General features: G+C 46.3%; 1 protein-coding gene across 2 annotated transcripts in view; it reads left to right on the plus strand.

Moving 5' to 3' along the window:
* The first annotated feature begins 9,479 nt into the window (after positions 1 to 9,479).
* JARID2 (jumonji and AT-rich interaction domain containing 2) overlaps positions 9,480 to 19,243 on the plus strand; it is a 210,919-nt gene continuing 201,155 nt past the window's right edge. Inside the window, exon 1 of one of the 2 annotated variants that reach the window (XM_064705208.1) lies at positions 9,480 to 10,350. In XM_064705208.1, coding sequence (XP_064561278.1) covers positions 10,306 to 10,350 — 45 coding nt within the window. In that variant the 5' untranslated portion in view covers positions 9,480 to 10,305. Of the gene's footprint in view, positions 10,351 to 11,767; positions 11,836 to 19,243 lie in introns of those variants that run through there. The other variant, XM_064705209.1, reaches the window with a different exon arrangement.

Here is a 19,243-nt window from a genome sequence, read left to right on the forward strand (position 1 = left end):
TCACACAGCATTCCTCACAAGCCAATTATGGAGAACCACTCTCCTGGGCCAATGAGCAATCTCTTCCCAGGCCAGGCAGAGAGCAGGAATGGAGCCTGCTGCAGCTGCTAGGCAGGAAGGGCTGGGCCCACTGGGGCTTTGAAATAAAACAAACAGCTTGTTTGGCAGATAGCTATTTCTTCATGGGCTGGTCAGCAGGAGGGATCGTGGAAGCTGGCTGGCTGCTGGTGTGTTGCATCCATGTCAGTGAAGAAGGCAAGTCTTCAGCTGTACCCAAATCCCTTGAGAATCACAGTGATGTGTGACTGACACTTGGTTGGGCTAGCCATTCTCTATTGTTGTTGTTGCTGCTGCTGGTATTTAAAACCTAAGTCAGCTTTTACCATGACTCACTTGTACACAATATCCTTAATCTACGAACACTCAAGGATGATAATTCAGCTTTATTACCCACATTCCCTGAACCCACATTTCATAAAGCATAAGCACACTCAAGAAAGAATGATTCCTAAAATAGCCAGGCATGTACATTTCTACCTTCTCTTCAGGAAAGCAGTTCAAAACATAGGTCCTTGTAACACTTAAAATTGCTAACCTGAGCCTCTTGATAACAGCAGGCGATATCTTAAGAAACAGCTGGGGTTTTATCTTAGCCTCTCACACCAAGTTACTACATACCATCATCCCTGCTAACACAGGCACTGAACTGACAGAAGACATGGCAAGAGCCAAACAGAGCACAAATTCCATCTCACATCAGCAGAAGACTGAAACTGCACATCCAAAGCCAGCACATATTACAAATTCAATAAAAAACAAAGACCACCACTGAAGTTAATAAACTGTCTATCACAAACAAGAAGTAAATATACCCCACTTTTTGGGCAATAAAAGCCACTCCTAAGAACAAGCAAGCTGTTCTCACACTTTATTTCCTACACTCCGCTCTTTGCTTAATGATTACATGGTGTTGACACTGTGCATTGCAGGGGTACCTCAAAAACTGGTCAAAAATCAAAAGCAATTGAGAGCACTCAGCACTTTGTAGGATCAGGCCTTTTCTATACTGTTACTGAACAATGAATGGCCTGATAACCTTCCTTATGACTACAATAACTTGATGCTTCTGCCTTTTCAGTAGGAGCCATCACTGTGTGTGTTACTTGATTAGTTACAAACATGGCCTTTTATTAAAAACACAGCTCCCACCAGGCTCAAAATTGATTCTACTTGGCTATAATACAAATGATGTTTCAAACATCTGGAATTTATGGTCAGTTACAAGGCAAAATGATGGCTAATTTTTGGCTAGTAAATTGGATGCCAGCAGCATAGACCCTGCCAGCACTGGAGCCAGGCTCAATGCCTGATTCACCATTTTCCCATGCTATTCATTGGCTGGAATCAGCTCTGGGCAACCGAGCTGGGTGGTTTTCTGAACAGGAAAAGTGAGTGTGTCCTGTGCTTGGGAGGAGCATCAATACTGCCCATGCAGATGGGCTTCAGCATGCAGCATCTCATCTCAGAGCCCTGTGTACTCTCTCTCTTTGCAAATCCAGCCCTGGAAGACAGGCTCTGCCCAGACAGCTGATGCGCAGACAGGAAAAGCAGAATGCAAATGACAGATTTATGGAATCCTACTGGCTGAACTGGGAGTCCCTAGAGCCTCCAGTCCACCCTGGAGCACCAAAACCTGTGCTGCCTCTTCCCTTCCTCCCACAAAATCACTGGATTCAACTCCTACAGCAAAACCAGCCTTTGCCCCTTTCCATCTACCTACTCCCTGCCCTGTTCCCCAGTCCTCCAATCTCACAACCTACCTGCTTCTGCACTCCAGTCCCACCCTCCACTTCCTCCTCTCAATTCTTCCCCCATTCCCATGCCACTTTTCACCAGTGGAATACTGGCAAGGCAGCCATCTTTCCCTCCCCTGCTCCAGCACTGCCCCATGTGTCTTTTGGCCGCAGAGAGGATCTCCCCTTGCCCATCAACATTGTTCTCTGGTCACAACTTTGAGAGTATTAGTTCCACAAGCCTGATCTTCCCCATGGCTCTTCAAAAGGCTGAGGGAGAGAAAGGAGGAGGAAAGAGAGATTTTCAAACAAGCAGAGAAGTAAGAAGAAGAGGAGGAAGAAGGATGGAGAGCTTCTCTCCACCCCCTCTTCCTTTCACTAAGACACTCCTGCTCCCCTTCTTCCTCATAGAGCTCTTATCTCCATGTAAAAGCCTCTTACTTCAATTTAATGAAATGGTTTAAACTACTAATTCAACTAAAACAATTCACATTCATGCAAGATTAGAGTTTATGCAGCAACTTGCATTGAAACAAAATCAGAAGTTCATATCAATTTGACAATTTTTGTTCAAGCTTGTGCACTTCTGAGGATTTTGTTCAAGCTTCTGTGCCTCAGGGGTTACTGTCCCACAATCCTACATCTCAACAGATGCAGGGCAACTGAGCAAACTGCAGTAAATGCTGAACAATGTGGCAAGGACAAGCAACCTTACATTGCTAGCTGTAAAAAGGAGTGAAATAAAATTCAAAGAAAAGAAAAGCTGACAAAGTACTAAAGTACTAAATTCAATAGAGAAAAGGAAGACAAAGAGCCAAATTAAGAGATTTGTGGTGCTTTTTCTGCAGTGCTTGCTCCGAGAACATCATGGCAGTCCACAAGTGATATGTTTCCATCAGTTCTGTGTGCTAAAGGAATGTATTAATTCCATTTTACAGTCTGTAAACTGAGGCAGTCAGAAATGAGGATCTGAAGACTTTCAAAATACCTAAAATCCAGGTCTTGCTAGCATTAAACACTGCCTATTCTGCATTCAAAAGATACAGCTTCCAGCAGCCTTTGGTGCAGATGCACAAGTGCAGTCCTAAGACAACCCATAAAATGAGGAATGATGCAGGAGCTACGACAGGAACACTTTAACAACTACAAACATTATTATTTCCCCATCTCCTCTTCTACATTTTCAAGTGGGAGAACAAAGTATCCTGCACACTAGGAGATTTGGATCCAAGAGCTATGATAGTCACAAGCCACAACTCATCACCCACCTGACAACTGTAGCTATTTATGTACAAATTAGTAGTGCTGACCTGGCCACTATTAAAAGATTGATGTAAATGGTTTACCCAGCATCACACTTCTTGGCAGAGGATCAGCTTCTCCAAAGCAACATTCAGCTGCCTTAACAATGAGATTATGTCTTCCCTCCTTACACTCACAGGAACACAGGAGGGTAAGAGTTCAACAGACAACACTCTCTCTCCTTCAGCATGTACTCTAATTCATCCCCAGAGCAGGCTCACTTAATGCACCAGATAAACCCAATCTTTCTATGGAGGTGGGGGGAAAGGTGTGTAATCTATTTTAAGATTATTACAAAGCAATATATAGATGTATGGATAGGATTAATACTGCACAAGCATTTCCCCAATTCTGGCATTTCGTAACTTTTGAGCGCTTAACTTAGCCACTTTAATATCCTTTCACTCTGACCATCTGTGGAGTGTCTGCCTGCACGTGCATGTATGGCTGCAAGGATCCTGGAGATGCCAGGCACCACGTCTCAATTACCCAGAGGCCTTTAAATCATGTGCATAAATCCACAGTGCATGAATCCACCCTCTGTGCATGTGATGCAGAACCTACTGCACATGTAGAGCCTAAGTGCATGCTGGAAGCTGCCTGTTGGGAAACCCTGAGCCCAGATGCAGAGGCAACACCTTGCATGTTCAGCAGCTTTCTGTGTTGCATGGTCATTATGTTTGCATTTTATGTAAATATTTAACAAACACATACATTTACACATATATTTCACAAGTAAAAGAGGTTGGGGGGAAGTGGCCAAACTGATTACCAGTAACTGGCTACTCGTATCTCTATTTCCCCGTGGGAACAAATAAAAGAAAGTTCCACTTCCCTCTTCCCCAAAGGATTAATTCACTGCAGTAGCTGCTTTTCTCCTAAATAAGTATTGCAATGTATTTTTAATATTCTACTCCAATATTATGCAATGTGTTATGGAGCTTTAAAGACCAAAGCTAAACAATAAGGCAGACTATGAATACAGGACAGCTGGGATGTAAAGCATGACTGGAAGTGGAGGGGAACCCCAATAAGGAAATGTGGAAACCAGAATGCCAGGTCTAGGCATCAACTCAAGCCAGTGGCAAGCGATCTGCAGGCTGAGGTCTCTCTCTGATGGCCTCCACATCCTTCTGAGTTGCTAGAAGGAAGAGCTGTCCGCCTGGGGTAAAGTTCCATCTTCTCAAACATGAAACAAAATATGCTATACATAAATGCTGTCATTGCTTGTCACACAAAAAGCTACTCTGTAGGAATGTGCGTTGATTTGACAGACCTGGGGGTCCACTTTTAAAGTCTCCTTACCTACTCCACCAAGCTTCCAAGAAGTCATTCAAACCTTAAAAAAAACCCCTGAGAATTCCCCATACATCTCTGCAGATGGCCAACCAGATTCCAGGGCCAGAAGCAAGTTCTGTAGCACAAAGCTACCAACCCTCTCTCACCTTCATCCTTCTCAATGTAAAAAGCATTTTGCTTTAATCCGCATAAGATATAAGGTCTCAGAATTCAAAGCTGCATCACTTTCAATTGTAGGAAATCTGTTTGACACTAGAGAATTTAATCTTATCTTTTCTGTGGCATAATTCAGGAAAATAAGAGTTGAAGGAAAGGTATCCAGAAGTGATCTTTATGAACTGGTAAGCAGCCATCTGTCCACATGGAATCACAGCCTGCCCCCAGGACCAGGCTCTTTTATGGCCCAACTTGTCTGGCATCAAGCCCTTTGTTTGCCCACTGGGGAATTGTGGCTCACATGAGTTCACTCCATGTTCTTTCTGCCTTCCCCATACTGCTTGTGCCTATTGTTTTATCTGTTTGACCAATAAGAAGAGAGAAGAACCAAAAAACTTTAAAAATTATATATTTTTCCTTATGAACTACATATTATTTTTTATTAGTTTTAACCTGTTTTGGCTAGCACCCATAGCAGGACCTTCCACATTAACTTACTAAAACTCTTGCCCCAGAATTCTGAGGACACCACAAACCAATCTGCACATATAACTGCCTTCCAAGTCCAAAAGTGCCAAGAGCAGTAGTCCCCTAATAAAATTAAAAAAAAAAAAATACAGTCATAGGCAAGTCAGCCATGATGAATGCTCTTTTCCTATAACCTCAGATGGATTTTATCTTCATTGAGATGTGAACTAGGCACATATTATGTAAACTCTAGTAGCTGGAGAGGTATCACCAAGGTTCCTTTTGAATGAAATTTCCTTTCACTTTTCACTGAATTGCATGCTGGAAAGTTATATTATATGCTAGAAAGTGACCATATTTCATGTCTTGCTCAGAGGTAACTGCACCTGGGATGCTTAGTATGCACAAGTCCAAGTGAACCATGTATCAAATGTGTTAGGCTCATGCAAAGAAATAATCCACAATATCCTCACCCCTCCCCCCAACACCCTGATCCTAAACAAACTATGCAAACCAAGAAATCCCCCTTCCCACCCAAAACAAAAAACCCCAACAAACCCAAAGAAACAAAAAATCCCCAAAGTTTTTTGTACAATAGTATTGTATTCAGACCACTGAGGTTGTTGGAAAGGTTGACACTGGACAGTGACTAAAAACTAGTTGTAGAACACATAAATCCAGTTTGGGAGCTCCTTTGCAAATGTGTGTAATTCCTGTAAAAGTATTATTTACAATGAAGAAATGAGTAAGAAGGAAACAAAGAGAAAAAGGAACAAGGAATCTCTATCCTGCTAGCAGTAGTCACTTTTCAAACATCTTCAAGCAGAGTTACAGTTAGAAGTGACCATGATGAAAGTCACAATGAAACTAGAAAAAAAAGTGATCAAATGTAATTGCAAACACTGACATCAATAGCAGTTAACCTATGATACTAAGTGCTATTGTACCAGCATTTAATTAATTTTGCAAGCCAGTCCAGCGTCAGTATTTAAAAGGTCAGTCCCCAAAATGTACACAAGCTGGAGCTGAAAGGCAAGACCCACGGCGGATACACGATAGCCAGCATGTGCACAATACAATGCTCTGTGTAACAGAACACAAATGTAAATAGAGCCACGGATCTATGGGAAAGGTTTCTGCCACCCAGCCTCGAGAAGAAAATTCATTAGTTTGCACTGACAGTAAGCTCTTGTTCAACACATGGCACAAAAGCCAGCAGCAAACATAGCAACACCGAGACTTTTAAGATCACTCAGGAAGCAATCTCCAAAATAAGGGGCGGGGGAATAGCTGGGTTTGCTACCTTATGCCATCTGAAAAAAGCCAGGTAGGTTTTCCATAAAAACTTTTTGCTCAGCTGTTGACTCAGAATTACATGAATGGCCATCTTTGTCTCTTCTGGATTTCCAAAATGTCTCCTGGAGAAGCACAGACTCGTTGTTACTAATTGAAGAAAAGCCAAGACAAAAGCATTTATTTTTCCAAGGATGTCCTAGACCTTCATGCTACATAAGCACCTTAATAAAAACAAGTGAGGACAGGAAGTTAAACAGTCCCATGAGAAATGTACGTATTTCCAATTTCAAGGAACGAAAACCTCACTTTAGACTTACTCTTAAGAAGGAATCTACATTTTCCCGTAAGACACCTGATGGAAAGGCTTCAGAAGACTAACCTGATCACACAAGGAGTATTATCCTAAAAGCTTTGATACTGGATGAGGCCAAGCACAGACCATTTTATACCCCAATTTTTATTAAACAAGATTAGGAAAAGAGTCCTGAAACAATGAGCAATAAACACGAAGAAGTTAAGGGAAAAGAGAAATTATGACATAACTTTATTTTCTCCATTCAGGGTCTTACACATTATTTGCAATGTAATTCTAAGGTAAAGGGAGAACACCACGGCCACTTATTTACATAAGCGAGGAAGGATGGTGTTGTCATGAACAAGTTCACAAGTCAATACAATTAGAGTTGTTAGTGTTAATCTGCAACTGTAACAAGCTAATTGAGTTATTTAAATTGTTGTTAAATGTTAAACCTTTAAGTTACCCCCCCCCATTAATCCCCTTACCCTACCAGTAACTTTGCTGCATCTGGTGGGTACTGCCTCCTCCGCTTCCCAACGTGGCGTGGGGTAACATCCCCAGGAAAATATGCAAACTAAGAGACAGTCAAGAAAATCCAACGACAGACCCTAAAAACAACGAGCTGGCCGAAGATCCAAGGAACTAAGCAATGGGTCCTACTAGCGAAAAGTTCTCCTACTGCACCAGCAAGGCTTTAGATGTCACCATGACCTGACTAGAACTGGGTCAGAATGAGGACCCTGGATGAGGAGCCAAAATCTGTTTTCCTAGGCATGCCAGTGAGGATAGAAGCCCCAGTTCTGCTGTGGGGCAAAACTGTGTGCCTCCTCCTCTAGCCACCACCCAGAGCTGACCACTCAATAAAGGCGTCCAAAATGGAGCTGGTCTCCTTGTCCTATTCATTTCAGCCTCATTGTGAAGACTCAAAACTAGGTACTAGTCACAAGTTCTGTGTCCTGCTCTCCTGACTTTGAACACCGCCACTCAAGGGTCTTGCACGAAAATTGCCATTCCTGTGGGGCAGATATAATACTCTCCAGAAGGGAACTGAACATAAAACCTGCATGTGGAAAACAGCGTAAAGCCCCTAAAGCATCACCCAGGAGTAGTCATTAGGTGAGTCCTACAGAAAAGCACAAACACCAACTGGGTACGGTGATACCTCACACCAAGGGAGATCATTAATGACACTCTTTCCTCCCTGTCCCTAGAGGAGATATAATTATAGAATAGGAATATTAGGGGTTGGAAGAAACCTTAAAGATCACCTAGTTATAGCTCCCGCTGTCCTGGGAAAGGACAATTCCCTCTAGGTCAGGATGCTCAAAGGCCTTCTCCAACCTGGCTTTGAACAATATGGAGTCTCTACAGAATATTTTATTTTCCAGGCTGAGCAGCCCCAAACATTCCCAGCCTGTCTCCGTAGGGAAGGTGCTTTAGTGCCCTCATCAACTTCGTGACCCTCCTCTCTGCTCGCTTGCTTGCTCCAACACCTTAACCCACCATTAAGGAACTGCTGGGCTTTTGCTGAAGAAGTACATTCCACCTCCGCTAACAGTTTACTTTCTTTTTGTTTTAATGAAAGAAAAACTACACGTGAAATTAATCGAGAATTGGAACTTCGGGATTTCGCACCACCGGGAGTTTCCAGGAGCCGCGGGCTGGGGCAGCAGGCGCCGACCAGCCCTGGGGGAGGACGGGCCGTTCTCCTGGGCAGCCGCCGGGCTCTCGGCGGCGTTTAAAAGCATACACACACACACATCCATCCATCCATCCTCACAGGAAGGTTATTCCCGGGCGCTCCGGGCCACCGGCCCAGCTCCCGCGGGGCAGCCCCGGCGCGGCGGCGGCGGCGCAAGAGTCGCGACCTCGGCACACCGTGGAGACACCGAGCGGGCCCCGCACGGCGCAGCCCAGCCCGCAGCGCGTCCCGAGCTGACACCGCCCGCCCGCACAGCAGGCAGTCCGTCTGTCTGTCTGTCCGGCAGACCCAGACCGCCGCCTCCTCGGCGGGCGCAGCACGCAGACACGAAGTTTTCGAGCCGCCACTTCCCAGCCCAACCCAGACACATTAATCCCCGCGCTCTGCCTGCAGCCTCCCGCGGCGCCTGCCTGCCTCCCCACTCCCTGTCAGCGATTCCCAATAAACTTCCCCCTCGCCCTTCTCCTCCTCCTCCCTCTCCAGTCGTGCCTCTCCCCCGCCCTCTGCCCCCCCCCAGCCTCTACCACCGAGCGCCGCGGAGGGGGGAAATTGGGGGAGACAAGCGGGGGGGGGGGAAACCAACGTGGTGGGGGGGTGGTGTTGGGGAAGGACGAGCCTGGCGAAGGGGGTTCCGTGCCCAGTAGCCAATCGGCCGCCGGCCGCGCGGCGCACGCCGGGAGGTGTAGTTCTCCGCCGTTCGCCATTTTGTGGCGAGGGAACTACAACTTTCCCCACGAGCAAGGACAATTCTTGGGGCCTGCGCGGCCAAACGTGACTTTCAGGTGCTGCTCGTGCGGCGGGCCCCCCGTGCGTGCCGAAGCCGGGGGAGGCGCGGCGGGCGCAAGGACGGAGCGGAAGGACAGCCCTTGGCAGGCGGGAGGAGTGAGGAGGCTGCAGCGGGGCGGGGAGGGGGGCAGGGCACGGCGACAGAGCGTGCTGCGCTTTTGAGGGACCGTCTTCAAACTCCGGGCTCGGGTTTCGGCGTAGGGCTCGCGGCGACCTTGGCTGCCGGGTGGCCACGCTTAAATGCCGAAAGAAGGGAGGTGGGAAGAGGGGTGGGGGTTGGGACAGGGAAGCGCATGACGCTTGACCCGCATGGAGTGTTCAGCGAGGCCTGTTGCATGCGCTGAGCGCGGCGAGGGGCCGGGCGCTGCGGCTGCTGCCCCGGTTGGGAATTAAGGGCGAGCCCTAGGCGGTGTATGCATGTATGTGTGTGTGCCGTGTGTGTATATATATATACACACGCATACATACATACATACATACATATATATATATATATATACACACAGACACACACGCGCGCGCGCGCACGCACGCACGCAGACATATATATTAACAACAGAGGAGGGGAGGGAAAAAAAAAAAAAAAGAGCCAGGTCCATTTAAAGTTGCTGGCGGAGAGCTGTTCTCATTGGTTAGGGGGGGAGCTGGAGGAGCGGAGACACACACGGTGCGTGCAGCCCTCGCTGCCGCCGCCGCCGCCGCTGCTGCCGCCGGAGCCGCCGCCGCCGCTGCTGGAGTTCTCCCTGCCGCTTTCCCTGCTGCAGCGGCACAAACGTGACTTCCAACGTCCCGATTATTTATCTTCTCCTCCCGGCCCCTTTCCTCCTCCAAGATGTAACTACAGCTCTGACACTAAGGACCTGCAGATCGCTTAGGCGGCTTGAAAAAGAGAAAAGGGGATATCAAGGGCGTCGTTTTTTGTGTTTAGGGGGAAATTTTCCATTATAATGCTTCACTAAAGTGAATTTTTTTTTTTGTTTCCTTCGTATTCGTCTTTTATTTTTTTTCTTCCGTCCCCCGTTTCTCGGATTTATTGCTAGGAGAATCACATTGTGAGGAAAGAAAGTCGGATTACAAGATACCACTACAAACAACCCCCTCCCCCCTGGATTTTTTCGGTATTTTTTTAAATTTTTTTTTTAATTGTCTCGGCTTTAATTCATGAAGCAATTGTCCCCTTTTGCAATCAGAATTTGGATACCAGAATGAGCAAAGAAAGACCCAAGAGGAATATAATTCAAAAGAAATACGTAAGTGGTCATAACATACATCGTTTGACTCTCAGTTTTAGGAAATGGCAGTGAATGTCAAGTTTATAGCTAATCTTGCAGCTCTAAGGCTTTGGGAACAAATGTGATGCTGAATTTGATTTTTCTGTGGTGTGGTGGGGGAGTTTCAGAGGCCCCTTTTAACAGGGAAGCCTGCTATCCAGTTCGGTTATAAAACCAGATTTGTGTAGCGATTCCTCCAGTGAATAAATGTATTGACCTCAAATGACACAATCATAATCTAGTTTTAGATGAAACGCGAGGAGCTCGGGGGGCTGCCCCGATGTGTCACCGAACTGCATTTTCAAGCGGTTTTCTTAATTCTGTGCTTTTGCATGCTAAAATAGGTTTGTTGTTGTTTTTTTGGGGGTTGATGTTTTATTTTTTTGGGGTTGGGCTTTCTTTTTTTTCTTTTTTTTTTTTTTTCTTTATTATGTACGTGTGTCTGTCCCCGTCTGGTGAAGCGGCGGCGGTGGTTGTTGGAAGCCCTTTAAGTTGAAGCCGAGTGTCTGGTTATGGCGAGCTGGTTTCTCGCAGTACCACATCCCCTTCTCCTGTGTGCGATCCTCGGCTGCTCTGCCTTGCGATAGACACCGGAGCAGCCGGGGATCGCCTTACGGGCAGCGCGTTCCTCGGGATTGACTGGAATAATGAGGAAAATGGCTCGGTGCTGTTTTAAAAATAATTCATTATGATGGCTCGAAAATTTGGGCTAATCCAGCGCAGCCTGGGCTGTATTTCTGCCTCTCTTTATTCAGCCGCTTAACCAATCCCTCGTAATTGTCTAATCCTTTAAACATATAAATGTGGATGGGTAGTTGGATTTTTGTTCGTGCTCCAGTTACGTTTTGATTGGCACAGGACAGTTTTTCCTTACGTTTGGAAAAGCGGAGGGGATTATCCATATATGCAGTAGAGCGAAGAATGATTTTTATCTCCATTTAAAAAAAAAAAAAAACAACAAATTTTGGGGGGCGGATATGGGGGGAAATACATAGAAATCCTCGCTTTTGGGCGTGTTTGATGCGGGGCTTTAAAAGTTGTAGTTTATATCGCGTCGTGTCGCCTGCGCCGATTTCTTTCAGCGGAGGGGTGTCCCTTGGCAGGGAGGGTGACCTTCGGGACACTTTGCCTCGGTATTCTATAGATTTGGTAAAAACTGCAGTTGACTCCAGCTGACTGCCGCTATCGATTGCCCGCCCCGCTGCATCGCTGCCCGGGGGAGGCGGTGGAACGATGTGTGTGTGCTTTTGGGGATGAAGGGGAGGGGGGGCCTGCGCGCTATGTCGAAGCTGCCCCTCTCCTCCTTTCCAGCCCCCCCCGCACCCCCCTAAATTTCTGAATTAAAATACATCCGCATTGCAGAGGAGAGGGGAGCCCGGGGCCGGCGAGTTTAAAGTATGGCATCGAAACGGGAACGGCGGGTGGAAAGTCTGGCGAAACACGCGAGGCGTCCACGTTTCCCAGGCAGGCAGACAAAAGCGGGGCGGGGGACGGGTTGGAAACCGCGGTGTTATTAATTAAAGGGGGAGGGAGGGGGGGGCAAGAGGAAGAGGGGGAGAGATCGCCCCAAAGCCCGGCTCCCCCCGGGCTCACCGGGGCGAACAATGCGGCGCCGCTCCCGCACCGCCGGGCAGGGGCCGAGAGCGCGGCTCCCGGGGAGGAGAGACGAGGGCGGACAATGTGCAGGGGTGCTCGCTCTCCCGCTCACAACTTTCGCGGCGGCGCTTTTATTTAACCCTTCTCGCCCTTCTCCTCTTTTCCCCCCCAGCCCCTCCCCATTTTCGTTTTTTTTTTGCAGGGGGCGGCGGTGCCGGCGGGGCGCGCTGGCGGCGGCGGCAGCAGCAACAGGTTGCCGGGGCTGTGACGGAGCCCGCGGGCCGCCGGCCACGCCGCCGCCCGGCCAGGTTCGCCCCGCTCCCGTGACGTCACAAAGGGACGGGCCTGCGCACCGCGGAACCTTCGGCGCCCCCCAGCACCGCGCCCCCCCGTCCCTCCGTGACGTCAGCGGCGAGGCGGGGCGGGGGCGGGAGGAGCCCCCGGGGCAGCGCTCGGCGGCGCCGCGGGGGAGGGAGGGAGGCAGGCACGGAGCGAGGGGGCGGCCCGGGCCAGGTGAGCAGGTGCGGGGCCGCCCTGCCGCCGCCTTCGGGCTGGGAGGAGAGCGCCCGTCACGTCGCCCTGTGGCGACACGCGTGGTGGCACGTCTCCTGCCCGTGACCTTCGGGCGCTACGGCAGCCCGGCGGAGCGCGCCGCCGCCTCTTCCTCCTCCTCGCCGGTGCCAGCACAAGCTTCCCCTGCACCTGGAACAATGGTCCCGGTGTCGGGCCCTGCTGCCCACCCCGGTCCCTGGTGCCCCTAGGCCGCAGGTGATGCTCCGCCAGAGGAGCGAGGGCACAGCCGCCGCACGGGCACCAAGTGTGGTACTTCATGGCCCCGCTCCTCTCGCGTCACTGCCAGTTGTCACACAGTCGGGGAATCTCAGAACGGTTTGGGCTGGAAGGGGACCTTGGCGATCACCTAGTTCCAACCCCCCTGCCGAGGGCAGGGACACCCTCTGCTAGATCAGGCTGCTCAGAGCCCCATCCAGCCTCGGCTGAGACTGGCCTTGTGTCAGGAGCGGAGCCTGTTCAGGCTGCTGCTGCTTTTTTCTTTTCAGCATTTGCAAAATGAATTCTGAAAACAAGAAGGTAGTGAGAACAATGGAGGAAAGCCTCCGTGTTGTGGGCTGCCCTCGCAGGGCTCAGCTCCTTGCTCCTTAAGTGCTTGCAATTGAAAGTTCCCTTAAACTTAGGGAGCATTACCTTTTGTGATTGGCAAACGAGGAATGAGGAAATCCGTGTATGCATCTTCTTTTTGCGTGGTTTAAAAACGCTATCACTTAATTTTTAAGAGATCCATGGCTGACTCATACAACTCTTTCTTCTCACTTTACCCTCCTCCTTCTCAAACATCTTTACATATCAAATATTGCCTTTTGGCTCCAGCCTCACAAAGCTGACAGCTTTGTAAAGCATCCACTGAGAAGCCAGACTGTGTTCAGTATGCGTTTGGAATTAATAGTTCTTGATTCAAAAGCTTTGATGTCTTGAACGTAATTTCACAGGTGCATTTTTCTGTCCGTTTTTGTGATGCTCGAATAGCAAATCTTCTGTTCTTGCTAGCTTAGGTCTCAGAGTATCAGACCTGGATTACCGCCTTAAAATACCTGCACAGTTCTGCCACGGTAGCAGATGGTGAAGTATAATTAAGGAGTAATGTCACTACTGTCACCTCGTGTGATTTGTTTCCTTGTCCTTGCAGAAGTAAAAGTGCTGTAGTCTGCCATGAGGTGACACGCTTCACCTACGGATGGCCTGGTAAGCCCCTCAGACAGAGGGCCAGCGAGGCCTGGCCAGGATTAGCGTGCTGCAGACATCTGAGAGCTCTGGTGCCTGCTGCAGCCTTTGAAACAATACTCTTTATTTGGGTGCGCTTGATGTGGGCTCGGGGAGTTGTGGGGGGAATGGTAACTCTGCAGCACCACCCCCTTCTTCTGCATCGGGGCATTTGTGCAGGAGCCTGACCCTGGGCACTCCAGGGCTTCAGCTGGAGCTGCCTGCCCTGCTGCTTTTCCTGTGAGCCGTTGCCATTTCTCTTCCCCATCCCCACAACTGATGACAGGCTCGAAGTTTGACCACTTCCTACAAGAAATAATGTAAAGAGGGTGCTGGCAGCAGAGATAGTATTCAGTGTAAGCTGCATCTTCATTCGTATCATCTTTGGGGGCTTTTTTCTGCTGGGTCTCTTTCACACTTGCTGTAACAATTCCAGCAGCATAGCTGCTCAAGTCTTTCTTTTCCTGTGTGGAAAACTTGAAGATGCTAGCTGCACTCGAGAGCTACTTTTGGGTTCCTCTTAACCTCCTTCTGGTCTCTTGAGACTACATCATTGTGTTGTAAGTGGCTATAGGATAGTACATAAGTAGAAACTAATAATTAAAGTACTTTTTTTCTTTAAATGATTATTTTGCTATCAACAGATGATTTGCCCTGAGATACTAATGGACTCCTGCTCACTCTGACGGTCTGCAAGCCAGGAGCAGTAAGATGCTGCCCAGAGTGAATTAGAGTGAATCAAGGCCCCTGTGAAGAGTTTCTAATGTTCATTAAGCACTTTCACCTTCTCTTGTGAGGCCTACGCAGCCAGTATTAAAAACATATTACCCCCTCCTTTTCTGTAGTAATAGCTAATGTTATGCATATGCTAAAATGTGGTATAAACGTCAGCTGATTCTGTAAGGCAGTAGCATTCCCTCCATTTTATTGTTTGATGAAAAAGAAAGAAGTCTAAATTACTTGCCTGAAGCTACATGCTGTAACAGCGGCAGAGTTGGAACTAATCTGTATTTCTGCTGCCTTCTCCAATATTCTATCCTGTAGCTTACAGGCTGTTGCTACAAGGCATGGCATCTGCATTATAAGAGACTATTTTATGTAGTTCCAACTTTCTTCAAAAATTTCCCCCATCCTAGTTACGGTCTGGACTGTTAGATTAATGTTATATTCTTAACATAATAAAAAAGCATTTCAGTATGGATGCTTCTGTTTTTTTAATAGATGATCATACCCTGCAGCTGATAGAGACCAGTTGATACTGTGATGACTCAGCTGTGGGAGTATTACATAAAGTAGGTCAACTTTTAAATCTTATAGTCTGAAGCTCAAGAGAATCCACGTTAAAATTTATGTTTTGTTTATACACTTTACTGTTATTTCCTGGCTTGAACGTAAGTGAAAGCTCTTGAGGAGGTGGAACATGTTTTTGGGGGTTGATTTGGGGTTTGCTTTTGCCCATTTTTATTGTATAGTGACTGAATTCAATCAGCTTGACGGAGGGGAAAGACCAGCTGCTTTCATTTCTAAAGTTTCCAGTTTGCAGCAGTCAAGTGAAAGGAAGGCTTTAAAGGCAATTTTAAAGTAGGGAAAGGAAAAGCAGAGACACGTTTATTATTTTTTATTACAAGCACCCAGCTTTTGTGTGATCTAGCAGATGTGGAATTTGCAGAGGAATACTCAATTCTTCAAAATCCAAATTTGCATTTAAAACACTCTGGTTTCTCCCCCTTAGTCCTTTGCATGGCTTGCTTCCCAACTATAAATGTAAACCAAGTGTAAATGATGCATTGTTTGCCTTAGTGGGCAGACAGTCTGAAAACAATAGTGCTGATGGATTTGACTGCCTCTGTGTAAGATTAACGGGACATTAAAATTCAAGTCTATTAATGCAAATTTCAGTGTTGCCAAACCTGAACTTCCCTTAAGTGTTTCCTGGTGCTGATGGCCCTAAATGTCCCTACCCCACAGGCCAAAACTTCAGCTTGACAGTTTTTAACCTGTTGTTAGGACCTTAGAGAAAAGAGAAAAGGGTAAAGTGTACCTGGAGTTTAATGTCTGATGAATGATGGGACATGGTACACATAGACTTTTTGTATTGAACCACCATTTTTTATTTAAAGCATTTTTAAGTGGTAGGAAGCCACCAAGAAACTTAAAATCTGCAAGCCCCTTGTAAAATTCAGGTCTAGTACATGAGGATTACTTGGCACTGAAATTCAGATACAGGAAATAATATGATTGCCAAAATCTATTTGGTGTTCTCTTAGATCTTTGATGGGTTTGTTGTTTTGCTGGCTTATTATTTCTGGGAATACTGGATGCAGTCCTTCTTGGTTTGTAACAGGCAGGTTTTATTTGGGAGCTCTTGGTTTTCATTTGGAGGGGTGAGTTTATTTCAGTCAGTCGCAGAAACGTTTCCTCAATGAAGCAGTAGGTAGAAGGTTTAAAACCATTTGCTGTTTCACTTGCTCGGGTTTCACACTTTCCCTTGTGTAATGACATCCTGTTCTGAAGTTGTTCCTTCAGTAATCTGACAGAGGCCTGGTATTTCCAGTGTGGGCTGTGGGAAAGGAATAAACCCTTTAATTATAGCAGTGAGGTTTTGTTTGAAAATATGCTAGCTCTCCTCCCCTCTGCGTGTCCTGTCTTTTTGTCTGACTCTTTCCTATGCAGAAAAGGCATCTGAAGCTGCAGAATGCTGCTGTATTGAAGTGGCTCTGCAAGGGTGGCCATGATGAGTGGCAAAGCTCAGCAGTGCTGGGACCACAGCCATGCCAAACACCCTGTCTGCAGGCGTGGGATCACGGCTCCTTGGTCTGTGAGCAGACGGATGCTGGGAGTGCTCCCCATCTGCTCCCGTGCCAAGTTTATTGGCTTAATTTATGCTCCTGCAGGAAGCCATTCCCAGTGACCAGCCTGGCTGAGCACAGAAGCAGGGAAAGAGGCACAGGTGGAAATCATAGTTTCATTGGTACACATGGGGAAGATGTGAAGCTGCTTCAGCATTTCTGCAGGAAATGTCTCATCCTGGACTGATGCGTCACAAATGATATCCCTATTTTTATCTGAGGGACAAAAACCTCCTTTTATTGGGCTTTAATGGGATTGTGTGATTAAAAATCCACTGAAAACAATGTGAGAAAGCTAAACTGCAGTCTCTGTATGCTTTCTGCATCTAGGTCAGGCCTTTGGAACTGGAGTAGTTTCTGGTCAGGTTCAGTTTAGTGCCTGTAGAACTGCTACAGGTGGAATTGGACATTTTGACACTGCTAAAATCAGTTCAGCAGAAATGTGATGATGCCCCCAGAAGAGTTCATAATTGCATCACTTGAGGGCCATGATTTAATCCTTTCTAAATGTCTCTCCTCTGTAATCTGCTTCGTCTTTTCTGCATGGCTTCTTGCCATCTTTTCTGCCAGGTTCTTCCCTTGATTTGCTCTGCAAAAAAGGCAGCCTTGGATCTGTGACTGAGAAGAAATGCAAATAATAGGAAGTTGAGAAACTGTGGCCTGCTGCTGTACTCCAGGAGGGTTTGTGGTATTTGAGTCCCTGGTGCTCTGCTTTCAGTTCTTGCAGCTTGCCTTTCTGGTCTGACATCTTTTGGATGACGTGATAGTTGCAGGAGATTAGCGTATTTTGGCACACACACGCTATGATGACTGGCTAACGATATTTACAGCGTTCAAAAATAAACCATGGGAGCTCATTCTGACATAATCTACTAATCTTAGTTTTGCACTTTGATACTGTGTTGTCTGAGCCAAGTTAGGATAACTATATATTGCAAGCAATTCATTTTTAGCTTTGCTTGCAGATGAGTGTTGAGGCAGTGCATGCTTTTCAATTAAAAATGATGGGAGTGAATTTGGAGAAATTATCAGCTCTTTCAACTATATGCTTATTTTGTGCCTATTTTTGAAACAGTCTTATGTGAGTGGGTAGAGATACATGCTCCACAATATTTCTGGATATGTTGTGTACTGGCATTTTGATGAGGTTATTTTTTTCCTTCACTGCCCACAAGAATGGGATGTTCTTCTGTGCACTTTCCCACATTTGTATGTTATGGGAAGAACTTTCTTTACTCTTGGAGAGTTGTACTTCATTCTTTTTCTGGATAACAAAAAAAAATCTATTACTGCCTTGGGTAAGCTTTGGTCTTGTGCTAGGCATCTTGCTAGTTATGCTGCATTTGGGGGAGTCCAGGCAAGACAGTAAGCTTTTGAGGCTCCCAGGTGGCAGGAATTCAATTTTTCCTGGACCTTGACAAGTGCATTTAAACAGCTAAATAATAATTTTCTAGCCGCATTTTTGAATGGCCTGCATGTTTAAGAATTGCAGTGAGGAACTTGGTGATGTAAAGCCTGTGAATCAAGTCAATGGCAATGTACAAATATTTTTTCAGGTTGCTACTATTGAAATGGACAGAAACCATGAGTCTTGGACAGGAGTCTGTTCAGTCTCTCAGTCTTTAAGATGCTTATCATATTTTTATTAGCTGTTATATTTAGCATATAGTTTCCTGTTTTGGTCTTAAACTGGGAATCTTTATGTTCACAAAGTTCATTGCAATTAGATTTTTGAGATGCTGCAGGCCACCACCTTATTATGTTTATAGCGTTTTTTCCTTTTGTAAGGTACCCATTAGACAGACGGAGGGTGACTTAGAGAAGGGATATGTTTCCTTCTTTCTCACCTTTTTTATTTTATGGGTACTACTTTCAGCCACTTTGTCCTACAGTTTTTTGGTACGTGAAAGTTGTAAGCCAGATTTCTGAGCTGCAGCATGCATGTTAAAGCCCCCAAAACACAAAATTGCAACCCTGCACATATGTCAGATGAATTAGCTTCTTAACTCAACTTGAGCTGAAAAAACCCAAAAATCCAACCTACTTTTGTTTTGGTTTGAGCCCTAGAAAACTTGATTCAGACTTTTGAGTTCATAAAACTCAAAGCCAATTAAAAAGAAGGCTTTCTGTTACTGTTTTTAAGTTGACTGGTAACTAAACTGGTGTTGTTCGAGGTTCCTTTTTTGGTGGCGTTTCAGGTGACCAGCCTTCATTGAGTCTATTTCACGTATGGATGACCTAGATGGAATGGACACCTGAGATGGGGTTTTCTCATTGATAATCACTTTTTTACCCCCTCCTGAAGTGTGGTGATAATGATGATAATTCTCATGGCCTGTTGCCACCTTGCAGGCTGGTAAAAGCTTTTCAAACTTAAGATTAAGCCTCCAGCAGCAGAAAGACTGCCTTCTTACAGTCTTGTTTGGGTATAGTAGAGCTTTTAATAAATTATTAGAAGAAGTGCTGCTCCAACTAACTTCTGCTTTATAGCTGCAACTGAAAGGGACATTCTCTGGTCTCAGAAAGCCAGTTGTAATTCTTTTGTTGTAGTTATTCAGCTTATAACGGAGACATAGTAATATAATTTTGTAAGACAGGCAACTTCATGTAACTTAAAAGCTGGACTTGGGGCATGTTGTAGTAACTATAAC

The sequence above is a fragment of the Zonotrichia leucophrys genome, chromosome 2 (assembly GCF_028769735.1).
Source record: "Zonotrichia leucophrys gambelii isolate GWCS_2022_RI chromosome 2, RI_Zleu_2.0, whole genome shotgun sequence".
NCBI lineage: Eukaryota > Metazoa > Chordata > Aves > Passeriformes > Passerellidae > Zonotrichia > Zonotrichia leucophrys.